Raw genomic sequence first — 12,360 nt, 5'->3', positions numbered from 1 at the left:
TAAACTGCAATATCCATGGTTGACCAACTGAGGCCTCCAAAAGTTTGAAAGCATAGTCATACACATTACTTGTGAAACATTGTAGATACTACAATATACTCAGTGAATGGAAGAATTTAAGACAAAACAATAAGTCATTAGATCAAGGTGCCAAATAACACATTTAGCATCCTCCTCCAGTTTCATATTTAAAAATTATAGTCTGCCTTGCTTGGTTGCGTAACGCTAGTTCATTCACACTGACCCCCATCCCAATTGTAGCAAAGATGAATTGTCCTTTAACTGAGAGACAGTTTATTTTTTCACAGAAAATAAAACATTAAAGTTTTAGCATATTTTTTATTTGTATTCTGCAAATATAAACAAGTTTAATTGAGGTAAACATCTTATTGTCAAAAAGCAATGGAAACATGAATTACAGTCTGCATTTGATTAAGTAGCTTACTCAAAGGTAGAACAAGGGAGCACAAAATGTAGGTTTCATGGAAAAAATGACTTTATATTGACCAGTTCTTAGCAATCTCATTAGAGAACATTCTTTGAAAGGGAATTGAATTTGAACAAGCAATGGTCAGAATTAGTGACTAAACTGTTAGCTATGATTGAAAGGCAGCAGCATTTTGCCAGCCCAGAATTTATTCTGAGAATGTTTTGATTACGTAAACTTTTGGAGTTACATGGTGAAGTGCCTTGTGTAATCATATTCAATTGTTGGAATGACTGCTTGAACAAATTTCAAAAATATGAGTAGGTACCTGAAAAATATTAAGTTAAGGAAACACAACTATCAACTCATACAATTGTACAATTCATTTTGTTTTAATTGCAAATACTTAAACATTAAGACGCAGCAATATTCAAATGTTGTTTTTCATGATGGCTACTTCAAACTTCCTCAGCCCTCATTACAGACAGAATTGAAGAGACAAATATCTAAGTTAAAGGGGACTGTCTTGGTATTTCCTTGCGGTAAATCTAAATTAGAATCAATGTGAAACTTGCTATTCTTCATAGATTTAGGACTTCTTAAATGTAGCTAAATTAGCTTTAAAACAGGTAACATAATTACAGTATAGTTTTCAACTTCCAGTTCTATTAACAAAGGTGATAATTTACAGGTCCAAGTCTGTAGCTCGGCTAGACGATCATCAATTGTGCTGTAGAGCATTACAGTTACCTGGTTTAGAATTTGAATTACGGAATCTCCTGAAACGTTTAAGTTCAGAATCCCCATTGCCAATTATATCATCCTGGAAGCTCAAGTACAAGTACATTCAAGCCCATTCCATACTGCAACCAATATTTTCATTAACTAGTCATTAGATAAATGAATAAAGTTTCTGTTTTAACTAATAAAAAGTCCACAAATGCCTCTACATTTATAGCAGGAAAGTTTGTGGGTATAGGGTAAATACATTCAAGCCAGCAAGGCCCACTCTCATTTGGAGTTGTTCATTTGCATCTGTCACCTTCTGTTGCTACTTGATTCTTCAACACCTGCTCACTCTTCCTTTTATCAATTCTCACTTCTTCAAATCCATCTATTCTCTTCCTCCTTCCCCATCCCATACACACAAAACATTTTACTCAATTTTCTTATCTTTGGGAATCCCAGTAGCCAAATCTGACAGTTTATTTCCTCTTGTTGGAGAAGCTGATATACAAAGCAGAAGAGGCAAGAAGAGGTAGCCAATATATATCCAATTTGTTTGTCACAGGAGGACAACATAAGTAGGGGAAGTGAAACATACATGTCAAACCCCCTTTGTTTTTATTCCAATTATCAATACTTTCTTACACATGAATGATAAATAACTATTTGCACGTATTAGTCCATCACTGCTTATACTTGATCCACTCAGACCCTGCAACTATCCCTCAGCAGTTACAACATAAACAAATGACTTGCCATTCTGCCCAAGTGTGCAGGATCAGGGCAAGTTAATAAGCATGGCAGCACACCACTGGTGTGGTTGGGAAAGATGCTCTTGCAAAAAAACATTGTGGAGATGTATGAAAAGCACAATGCTTCAAATACTGGAAAACTGAAATAAAAGTGGAAAATGGGAGAGGCATTCTTTAGGTCAGATAACATCTGATGAGAAGTTAGCAGAGTTAATGTTTCATACTGACTGGAAAAGTGAGAAAACATTTAAGTAGAAGAGAAAAAAGAAAGTGGAAAGAATAACAATAAATGATAAGAGAATACAGATGAAATAAATGCCCGTGGTGCCATTTGAGAGTCAGTGGTGAGGGCTTGTTCATACTGGCAGAGGTTGATAGAATCTTGTTTGGTCATGGCATGAAGGGAAACGGGAAGAAGGCAGGAGATTGGGACTAGGAGTAAAATTAGATCAGCCATGATGAAATGGCAGAGAGGACTCAATGGGCCAAATTGCCCATTTCTGCTCCTCTATCTTATGGTCATCATCGAGTCATGGCTGAAAGAAGATCATAGTTGGGAGCTTAACATCCAAGGATACACATTGTATCAAAAGAAAAGGCAGGTAGGCAAAGGGGTTGGGTGGCTTTACTGGTAAAAACTGAAATCAAGTTTTTAGGAAGAGGTGACACAGTTTTGGAAGAGGTAAAATCTTTGAGTTAAGAAACTGCAAAGATAAAAAGACAGTGATGGGTATTATATACAGGCCTCCAAACAATAGCCAGGATGTGGGCTACAAATTATAACATAGAATATAGAATAGTACAGCACATTACAGGCCCTTTGGCCCACAATGTTGTGCCGACCCTCAAACCCTGCCTCCCATATAACCCCCCAACCTTAAATTCCTCCATATACCTGTCTAGTAGTCTCTTAAACTTCACTAGTGTATCTGCCTCCACCACTGACTCAGGCAGTGCATTCCAAGCACCAACCACTCTAAATAAAAAACCTTCCTCTAATATCTCCCTTGAACTTTCCTCCCCTTACCTTAAAGCCATGTCCTCTTGTACTGAGCAGTGGCGCCCTGGGGAAGAGGCAGTGGTTATCCACATTATCTATTCCTCTTAATATCCTGTACATCTCTATCGTGTCTCCTCTCATTCTCCTTCTCTCCAAACAGTAAAGCCTTAATCTCTGATCATAATCCATACTCTCTAAACCAGGTAGCATCCTGGTAAATCTCCTCTGTACCCTTTCCAATGCTTCCACATCCTTCCTATAGTGAAGTGACCAGAACTGGACACAGTACTCCAAGTGTGGCCTAACCAGAGTTTTATAGAGCTGCATCATTACATCGTGACTCTTAAACTCTAACCCTCAACTTAAGAAAGCTTATGGGGTGTTAGCTTTCATAACTACCCTATCTACCTGTGAGGCAACTTTCAGGGATCTGTGGACATGTACCCCCAGATCCCTCTGCTCCACCACACTCCCAAGTATCCTGCCATTTACTTTGTGCTCTGCCTTGGAGTTTGTCCTTCCAAAGTGTACTGTTATGCCTGCAGCCCCCTCCTTTGTGAGAATTGCAAGATCACTGTTGGGTTGGGTCAGGGGGCCCAGGAAATGAGAGAGAGACGTGCGGAATGTCTCATTCTCCCGGCAATGTAAAGCTACGGGACATGGCCATTGTCTCCGGAAGGCAAATTTGTGGATTGGAGACTATGCTACGTGAACGCCCTCAGGCAAAGTGGGCTGGTTGATGGAGGGATTGCATCACCCCCAACCTGATTGACATCTGCGACCCTGCAAGTCAGGATAACAGAGGGTCTGTGGGAACAGCCCCTCAGACGTACCAGAAGAAGCGCTAGCACTCCCGTGATAGCGGGAAGCCATTTGAAGGAGGCCACGTGCGTTCAGTTCTGTTGCCTGGGACTGGTGGCTTGTAACACGGAAAACGGCTTTTAGCTAACAACGGGGAAACCAACTCCCCAACTCAAAGGATTAGCATCATAAAAGACCTGGGCAAGTTAAACCGTCTCTCTCTTAAACCCAAAACGCTGCAGCTTGAACGAAATAACAGTGACTTTTATATTTCCATCGGACAATACATTATCCCCTAGACCGGGGGTCGGCAACCCGCGGCTCCGGAGCCACATGTGGCTCTTTTACGTCTGTGCTGCGGCTCCCTGTTGCTTTGGGAAATAATTGGTTGTGGCGACCCTTTTCCTGGCACATCCGAACCGACTCACAATTAGATAGCCTACGGTGGTTTGCGAGCACAGCTTTGGAGCCTCTGCGCCACGGGGGGCCGGTTGAGGGAGGCTTAAAAGTGAGGCTGAAGATTTCGAATGAAATTTTTTCCTTCGACTGCAGTTACCGACTCCATGTCGTAATTTTAGCGCTGCGTGTAGCACACCGCTACGTAGTCAGTATTTAATTAAAATGTATTTTATGTTGGTTTGTTAGTTTTTGAAATGTAAATCTAAATTTGAAGATTATGGTGAGCTTGTACAATCTAAATAAGAGGTTGTGGCGACCCATTTCCTGACACATCCGAACCGGCTCACAATTAGCCAGCGTTCAGGCTAAGGGAGATAGCCTACGGGGGTTTGTGAGTACGTGTCTTTTGCAGCATCTGCGCCCATGGGGGGCGGGTTGAGGGAGGCTTAAAAGCAAGGCTGTTTAGTTCGAATAAAGCTATCTTTGACTGCAGTTTACTGACTGCATGTAGCACACCGCTACAACGTGTTTTTATCGCTGGCTGTCCAGAGGGGAGGTGCTGAAACGCTTTGTCGCGTGTCTGGAAGAAGTGAAAACTTTCCTGGGCAGCAAAGGGCTCACCTTTCCTGAGCTGGAACAGCCAGAGTGGCTGGAAAAGCTACACTTCATGGTAGACATGACAGCGCACCTGAACACGCTGAACACAGCTCTTCAACGGGGTAAGGACGTACAGCCCTGCACATGTTGGAGGATGTTTTGGCATTCGAGCGCAAGTTGACGTTGCTTGCCAGAGATTTACAGAAAGGCACATTGTCTCACTTCCCCAATTTGAGAGAGTTCAAACAAGGTCACGACATGATAAATTCGGAGTATTTACATTCTGCAATCATCGCAATGCAAACATCGTTTGGGAAACGCTTCTGTGAGTTCAGAGAGGAAAAAAACACATTATCCTTCCCGGTCACTCCCCTAAGCATCGATCCATCCCTACTGAATACGACTGCATTGTCAGGTGAGAGTCAACCTGACCAAGTATGATAAATATTTTAATTGCCTATTATTTTACGTTTTCATTGTTCAGTGAAATAGTCCTTTTATTTTTCAGGTTGACAGCTGGCTGACGTTATTTTTGGTTTGCTGCTGGCGGCAAATTTAAGTTCGGCGTTTTTCATAAATACAAGAAGGACTCAAATAGACGTTGAGTATTTTACTTAAAAGTAACCTTCAACCCAACGTCTTTTTTTCGGAGTTCAAAATGTTTTTGTTGCATGCAGAAATGTAATTTTGTTTTCTCTGCAGGAGTTCATCAATTTCATAAATGCAACACATTATAGTTTGTTTATACATAGCATAAAGGCAAAACAAAACGTTGTATGCAGTGTTATTTCATTTTAAATGTCAAACGGGTTTTGCGGCTCCCAGTGTTTTCTTTTCTGTGGGAAACTGGTCCAAGTGGCTCTTTCAGTGGTAAACGTTGCTGACCCCTGCCCTAGACAATGATAGAGCTATTTCTTATTGATTATTATTATGCCCGCGCTTTTAGATTTAGTATTGATGACGTATATTATCTGTATGTTTGCATTAATCTTATTTTTGTGCCCCTTTATCAATAAATGCTTTTAAAAATAGTACCATCAGACTTCAATGAACCTCTCTATCCTTGCTGGTAAGAAACCCAGTTACGGGGCTTCGTAACAGTACCACCTCACACTTCTCTGGGTTGAACTCCATCTGCCACTCCTCAGCCCACTTCTGCATCCTATCAATGTCTCTCTGCAATCTTTGACAATCCTCTACACTGTCTACACCACCACCAACCTTTGTGTCGTCTGCAAACTTGCCAACCCACTCTTCTACCCCCACACCCAGGTCATTAATAAAAATCACTAAAAGTAGTGGTCCCAGAACAGATCCTTGTGGAACACCACTAGTCACAGCTCTCCAATCTTAATGTACTTTCTCCACCACAACCCTCTGCCTTCTGCAGGCAAGCCAATTCTGAATCCACCTGGCCAAACTTCCCTGGATCCCATGCCTTCTGACTTTCTGAATAAGCAAGGTTCCACCATGTGGAACCTTGTCAAATGCCTTACTAAAATCCATGTAGATCACATCCACTGCACTACCCTCACCTATATGCCTGATCACCTCCTCAAAGAACTCTATCAGGCTTGTTAGACACAATCTGCCCTTCACAAAGCCATGCTGACTGTCCCTGAACAGACCATGATTTTCTAAATGCCCATAGATCCTATCTCTAAGAATCTTTTCCAGCAGCTTTCCCACCACAGATGTAAGGCTCACTGGTCTATAATTACCTGGACTATCCCTACTACCTTTTTTGAACAAGGGGACACTTGCCTCCCTCCAATCCTCCAGTACCATTCCCATGGCCAACAAGGACATAACAATCCTAGCCAGAGGCTCAGCAATCTCTTCCCTCACCTCGTGGAGCAGCCTGGGGAATATTCCGTCAGGCCCCGGGGACTTATCCGTCCTAATGTATTTTAACAACTCCAACACCTCCTCTCCTTTAATATCAACATGCTCCAGAACATCAACCTCACTCATATTGTCCTCACCGTCATCAAGTTCCCTCTCATTGGTGAATACCGAAGGGAAGTATTCATTGAGGACCTCGCTCACTTCCACAGCCTCCAGGCACATCTTCCCACCTTTATCTCTAATCGGTCCTACCTTCACTCTTGTCATCCTTTTGTTCTTCACATAATTGAAGAATGCCTTGGGGGTTTTCCCTTACCCTACTCGCCAATGCCTTCTCATGCCCCCTTCTTGCTCTTCTCAGCCCCTTCTTATGCTCCTTTCTTGCTCCCCTATATTCCTCAATAGACCCATCTGATCCTTGCTTCCTAAACCTCATGTATGCTGCCTTCTTCCACCTGACTAGATTTTCCACCTCACTTGTCACCCATAGTTCCATCACCCTACCATTCTTTACCTTCCTCACCAGGAGAAATTTAAACATCGACCACATGTCCATAGTACATTTCCCTGCAAAAACATCATCCCAATTCACACCCACAAGTTCTAGCCTTATAGCCTCAGAATTTGCCCTTCCCCAATTAAAAATTTTCCTGTCCTCTCTGAATCTATCCTTTTCTATGATAATGCTAAAGGCCAGGGAGTGGTGATCACTGTCCCACAGATGCTCACCCACTGAGAAATTTGTGACCTGACCCGGTTCGTTCCCTAATACTAGATCTAGTATGGCATTCCCCCTAGTCGGCCTGTCAACATACTGTGACAGGAATCCATCCTGGACACACTTAACAAACTCTGCCCCATCTAAACCCTTGGAACTAATCAGGTGCCAATGGAAGATAGGAAACACATGTCAAAAGGGCAATGTTAAGATAGTCATGAGGATTACAATACGCAGGTGCTATAGATTGGGAATATCAGGATGGTGCTGGATCCTAAGAGAGTATTTGTACAATGCTTACAAGGTAGCTTTTTAAGAGCAGCATGTTAGGGAAAAGGGTACTCTGGCTGGCCAAATTGAATTGGATTTAATTAGAAAACAAGGCCTAGAGATGAGAGTGTGAAACATACATAAAGTCAAATGAAAACATTTATTTACCTCATCATAGCCAAATAACCAAAGTCTTGGTGTCTGGTAATAAAGTATTTATCATACAGAGATCACAAGTTCTAATTTGAAGAATTCCATCTTCTGCAGCAGAATCTGCTTTAGGATTATTCACTTCTACAACCTTACTGGTATCCAAGGTTGCTGAGTGCAAAACAATTTAAAAAGAAACCCTTAGGAGGTTGTGATCATGATATGATAGATTTCACCCTGCAGTTTGAGAGGGAGAAGCACAAGTAAGATGTATCAGTATTTTTTTTAAATGTTGCTGGCATTTAGTGCAATAATGAAGGTCCTCCATCTCTGGCAGTTTTAGGGCTTCCTTCATCATGTCAGTAGCTTTCTCTCGGTTTTTACTACTGTCAGACATGCAAGTCATGGGTGGAGACTCAGGAATACTGTCACACTCAGATGTAGGAGGATTCTTCATTGCTGTTTTCACAACAATTTTGTTTTAGCAGTCAGAGCTGTTATCCCTGAGTTGAATCCCCGAATCTGGAGGATCAGTAGACCACCCAGTCTGTCTTTTACCTGTTTGGCATGGGTGACTCTACCTACAGCCAAAGCATAAAGCCCTGACTCCAGCCAGCATTGTTCTCTGGGTCGTTGAGGTATGGAAGCCTCCAAACCACAAGGTTGTGGTCCTCTTGCAGGATGTATCCTTATTACAGTGGAGTAAAAGGAATTATAGAGACACCAGAGAGGAGCTGGTCAAAGTTGATTAAAAAGGGGTGCTAGCAGAACCAGCAATAGCTAGAATTTCTGGGAGAAATTCAGAAGCACAGGATAGGTGCATCTCAAAGAATTATTGTAAAGGCAGGATGACACAACCATGGATGACAAAGTCAGTCAAAAACAAAAGCAAAAGAGGGCATTTAATAGAGCAAAAATTAGTGGGAAGATAGAAGACTGGGAAGCTTAAGCCAACAGATACAAAAAAAGCCATAAAGAGGGACAAGATTGAAATATGAAAGTAAGCGAGCCAATAATATCAAAGAGGATAACAAAATTTTTTTCAAATATATAAAAAGCAAAGGAGAAGTGACAGTAGATATCAGACTGCTGGAAAATGATGCTGGAGAGGTAGTAATGGGGGACAAGAAAATGGTGGATGAACTAACAGACTCAAAATAGAGGGGTGTCCATTTGGAACAGATATGAGGAGGATGGTGAATTTGTGGAATTTGTTTCCACAGGCAGCTATAGAGGCCAGGTCATTGGATGTATTTAAGGTGGAGGTTGATAGATTCTTGATTAGTCAGGGCATGAAAGGTTATTGGAGCAAGGCAGGAGAATGGGGCTCAGAGTAAAACGGATCAGCCATCTGCAGAGCAGATTTGATGGGCCAAATAGTGTAATTCTGCTATCTCTAATGGCCAAATGATTAACAATCAGATCAAGATCGGTGATTCCACGATTTTCTCCACAACCATTAAACTGCTACAAATACTCTGAACCTTCTCCTTCCCACTTGGACTGATATTCTGCAATATAAAGTGCCTATATTTAGAAGTTAAAGCTATTGTTTGATATGTCATAGTTTTATACCAAATTGAGCATGGTCTTTCATCTCCAGCAATTCTTCAAGTGCCAAGTAAAACAGATAACCTAAGTCTAACCAGACAATCCCCACAACCTGTGTCTTGCTCAGATTAGGGGGTTGATTCAGCAAGCTTATATCAGATATTTTAAAAGTCTTTCAAAAGATAGTTAGAGAAGATAATACTTGAGAAAAGTCATTTGGAAACTTAAGTACTGGCTGCATGCAAATAACTAATAGATTGAACCAAAATCTTCAATCAATTTTCAAGGATACATGTGTACACCAAGTTCACCACCACCTTCTGCAACTGTTTCGATGATCTTTTTCATTACCTCCGCATGTCTGTAATGCAAGAAAGAAGTTGCCCTTAAACTGCATTTTATAAATAGAGTGCTGATCAAAGAGTAAATGCAAGTAATCATGTAGAACTGATTACATTATTATCCAGTTAACCATGAAGGTAAAAGTAGATATAGTATTAACAGAAATCTGGCTATAAACTGGATAAGAATAAACAACATTATGATATACATGGAAGGGACAAGGAGTTCAAGATAATGATTGGGGAACAGAAAAACTAAGGATTAAAACAAGCTCCACTGACTGTAGGTATAAAGAGGAATTTTGAAATGACTGTGTGTAACATGGACAATTCAGCTGCAAATATTAGGTTAAGAAATCCAGGGTCCAACAGAAAAATCTTTGACCCTTGAGCTGGAATGAGGACCTTAAGGAAATTATTTTTCTGGGATCAATTGTGGGATTGCTCAGCTCTGTAGACAGTTTTTGCTATCTATCACATCAAGTCTAATGGTGCAGCTTCAGTAGATTAGCATCGAACCTTAGTGTGGGTGCCAGTGCTTATTTCAGGGTTTTGCAATTACACAGGGTTAGTCCCCTGGCTTGGAAGCAATGATGGAGGGCAAGAGGTTACAGGCTGTACTAGAATACACTTGTTGTTTCCACTGCTGTGCAATACATCATAAAGATCCACTTTTCACCTGTCAATCTGCTGCACAATGTACATTGGCCATGCCACATAACATTGCGATTGTCCTTGGACAGATTGTCTTTGAGGAGGGATGGTAATCATTCCTACCACTACTGTCACTAAGCACCTACAATTGGTTCATTAGTAAGGAAATTATGTTGGTTTATCATGCGTACTAGTTCACTGACCACCTACTGGAGATCCAATCTGGCTATGCAGAGCTAAAAAAAAAAATCAAATGACAAGCAGGCAGGAGAATCCATAAATATATTATCCACAAAATACTAAGGACTTACCTGCAGTGTGGATCCAACTTTAAAAACTTAAAAAATCAAACTATTAAAAATTTTAATTTCTATACACGAACCTACATTTGAAACACAGTGACAGTTAAAATATTTAACTAAAAAATTAATTAAAATGAAAATACATTTGAATTTGAATTTGCACCCTTGTAAATATTTTTCACATTTCAATTGAATGGACTTGCATATGTCACAAATTCATCCTTTGCTTTTGGACCCCATGCAGAGCCCAAAGTTGGGGCACAGTCAAAATATATCCAGCAAAGAGCAGTTGGGTTTGAATTTGATGATGAAAATGCTTTATGTTCCCTAGCTGTTACATTATGTATTAGGGTATCTCTGTAACCTCATAAAGAATGACTGAAATTTTTAAGTACGTTGGTAATGTTAACTTTGTGCTTAAGAAATCTCAGCTCCAATCCATTTGATAAATATTCAGGTTTCTAATAAAATACTTGAAACAAGTTCCAGGACCTTTAGATGTTTCTTTCTAAAGAAAATTGAGAGAATTTAATTAATTTCTTCACTTTGTCCATTTAGTTACTAAGTGATAATTTATTAGTTACCTGTAACTTAATTTTTTTCAAATCATTTACCTGCAGGGATGAACAGAGCACATTGAAGGTGGAGGTAAGTGAGGATGATTTTCAATTGTCACTGTTTTTTTGACGTGGTCCTGGCTAATGTCCTCATACATTGCTTCAACAGTCAGTGGGATTCGTTGCTGGAAATAAAAGATGCTAGAGTAAAAGAATTACTCAAACTAAGATTTTATGTAGCTTTAAATAATCTTCCTTTATTAGAAAATAAATGCCACATTCAAAGGAACAACTTTAGTGTATTCTTCATTTCAGTTACATCTCTATAACAAAATCAATGATCAAGAAAATAAGGCCCAGAGATGAGAGAGTGAACCATCCATAAAACAAAGTCAAATGAAAGCAAATTTATTTACCTCATCATAACCAAATAACCAAAGTCTTGGTGTCTGGTAATATTTGTCATATGTTATATAGAGATCATAAGTTCTAGTTTGAAGAATTCCATCTTCTCCAGCAGAATCTGCTTTAGGCTTATTCACTTCTACAACCTTACTGGTATCCAAGGTTGCCTAGTGCAAAACAATTTAAAAGAAATCATGTTTCAACCATCCATCAGAAAAATATGCTGTTACTTTTATTGCATTATTTAAATAAAATCTATACTCTTCCTTGAGTTTTACAGTCATGAATAATACCCACACGTAGAAGTCTCTACCACCAGAAAATAAATCAGATGATCTTCGCTCAGATTTCCCTTGCATGAGGAATATTCCTTAACACCAGAAAGTATTGCCTTGACTCCCAAACTGTCTAGCCTCTCTTGAAAGGCCAACCATTTTTCCTTTTTGTATGCAAACTATTTATATCTTCTAAGCACACCTCAACCTCCTCAAAAATACTGTTCTGAATAAACATTTTCACTGTGATGATGAAAAACAAGCAGATACACAGTCCCCATGACTGCTGGAAAAATGCAACCATCAACTTAATTGATAGCCTGTAAATTGCTGATAACATAGATAAATCAACTGAGCAGATTTGACCAAATTTTTCATTTGAGTATCCCTTTAAGATACATAAAAGTGACTTGAAAAAGGTATGTGGATGTCATCTGGAGACTGAAGCAATTATAGTTATGGTGTGCATTATTTCTATACTTTTACAGTATATTCCCGAATGTTTGTTCACCTGCAACCTATGTAGCCAGTAAATGTGCTACCATCACGCATGCAGTCTAATTTTCAATCGGACTTGTTTGTTAACG

The 12,360-nt window shown here is 40.0% G+C and overlaps 1 protein-coding gene across 1 annotated transcript in view; it reads right to left on the bottom strand.

The window, feature by feature from the left end:
* Positions 1–325: 325 nt before the first annotated feature.
* The window catches only part of atg3 (autophagy related 3), a 58,289-nt gene continuing 46,254 nt past the window's right edge, over positions 326–12,360 (bottom strand). The window contains exons 8-11 of the mRNA XM_059968295.1: positions 11,510–11,665; positions 11,151–11,278; positions 9,532–9,600; positions 326–755 (exon numbers count right to left, since the gene is read on the bottom strand). Coding sequence (XP_059824278.1) covers positions 674–755; positions 9,532–9,600; positions 11,151–11,278; positions 11,510–11,665 — 435 coding nt within the window. The 3' untranslated portion in view covers positions 326–673. The remainder of the gene's footprint in view (positions 756–9,531; positions 9,601–11,150; positions 11,279–11,509; positions 11,666–12,360) is intronic.

The sequence above is a fragment of the Hypanus sabinus genome, chromosome 4, assembly GCF_030144855.1.
Source record: "Hypanus sabinus isolate sHypSab1 chromosome 4, sHypSab1.hap1, whole genome shotgun sequence".
Lineage (NCBI taxonomy): Eukaryota > Metazoa > Chordata > Chondrichthyes > Myliobatiformes > Dasyatidae > Hypanus > Hypanus sabinus.
The sequence above is the reverse complement of the archived record's forward strand: the minus strand, read 5'-3'. Positions and strand labels throughout refer to the sequence as shown.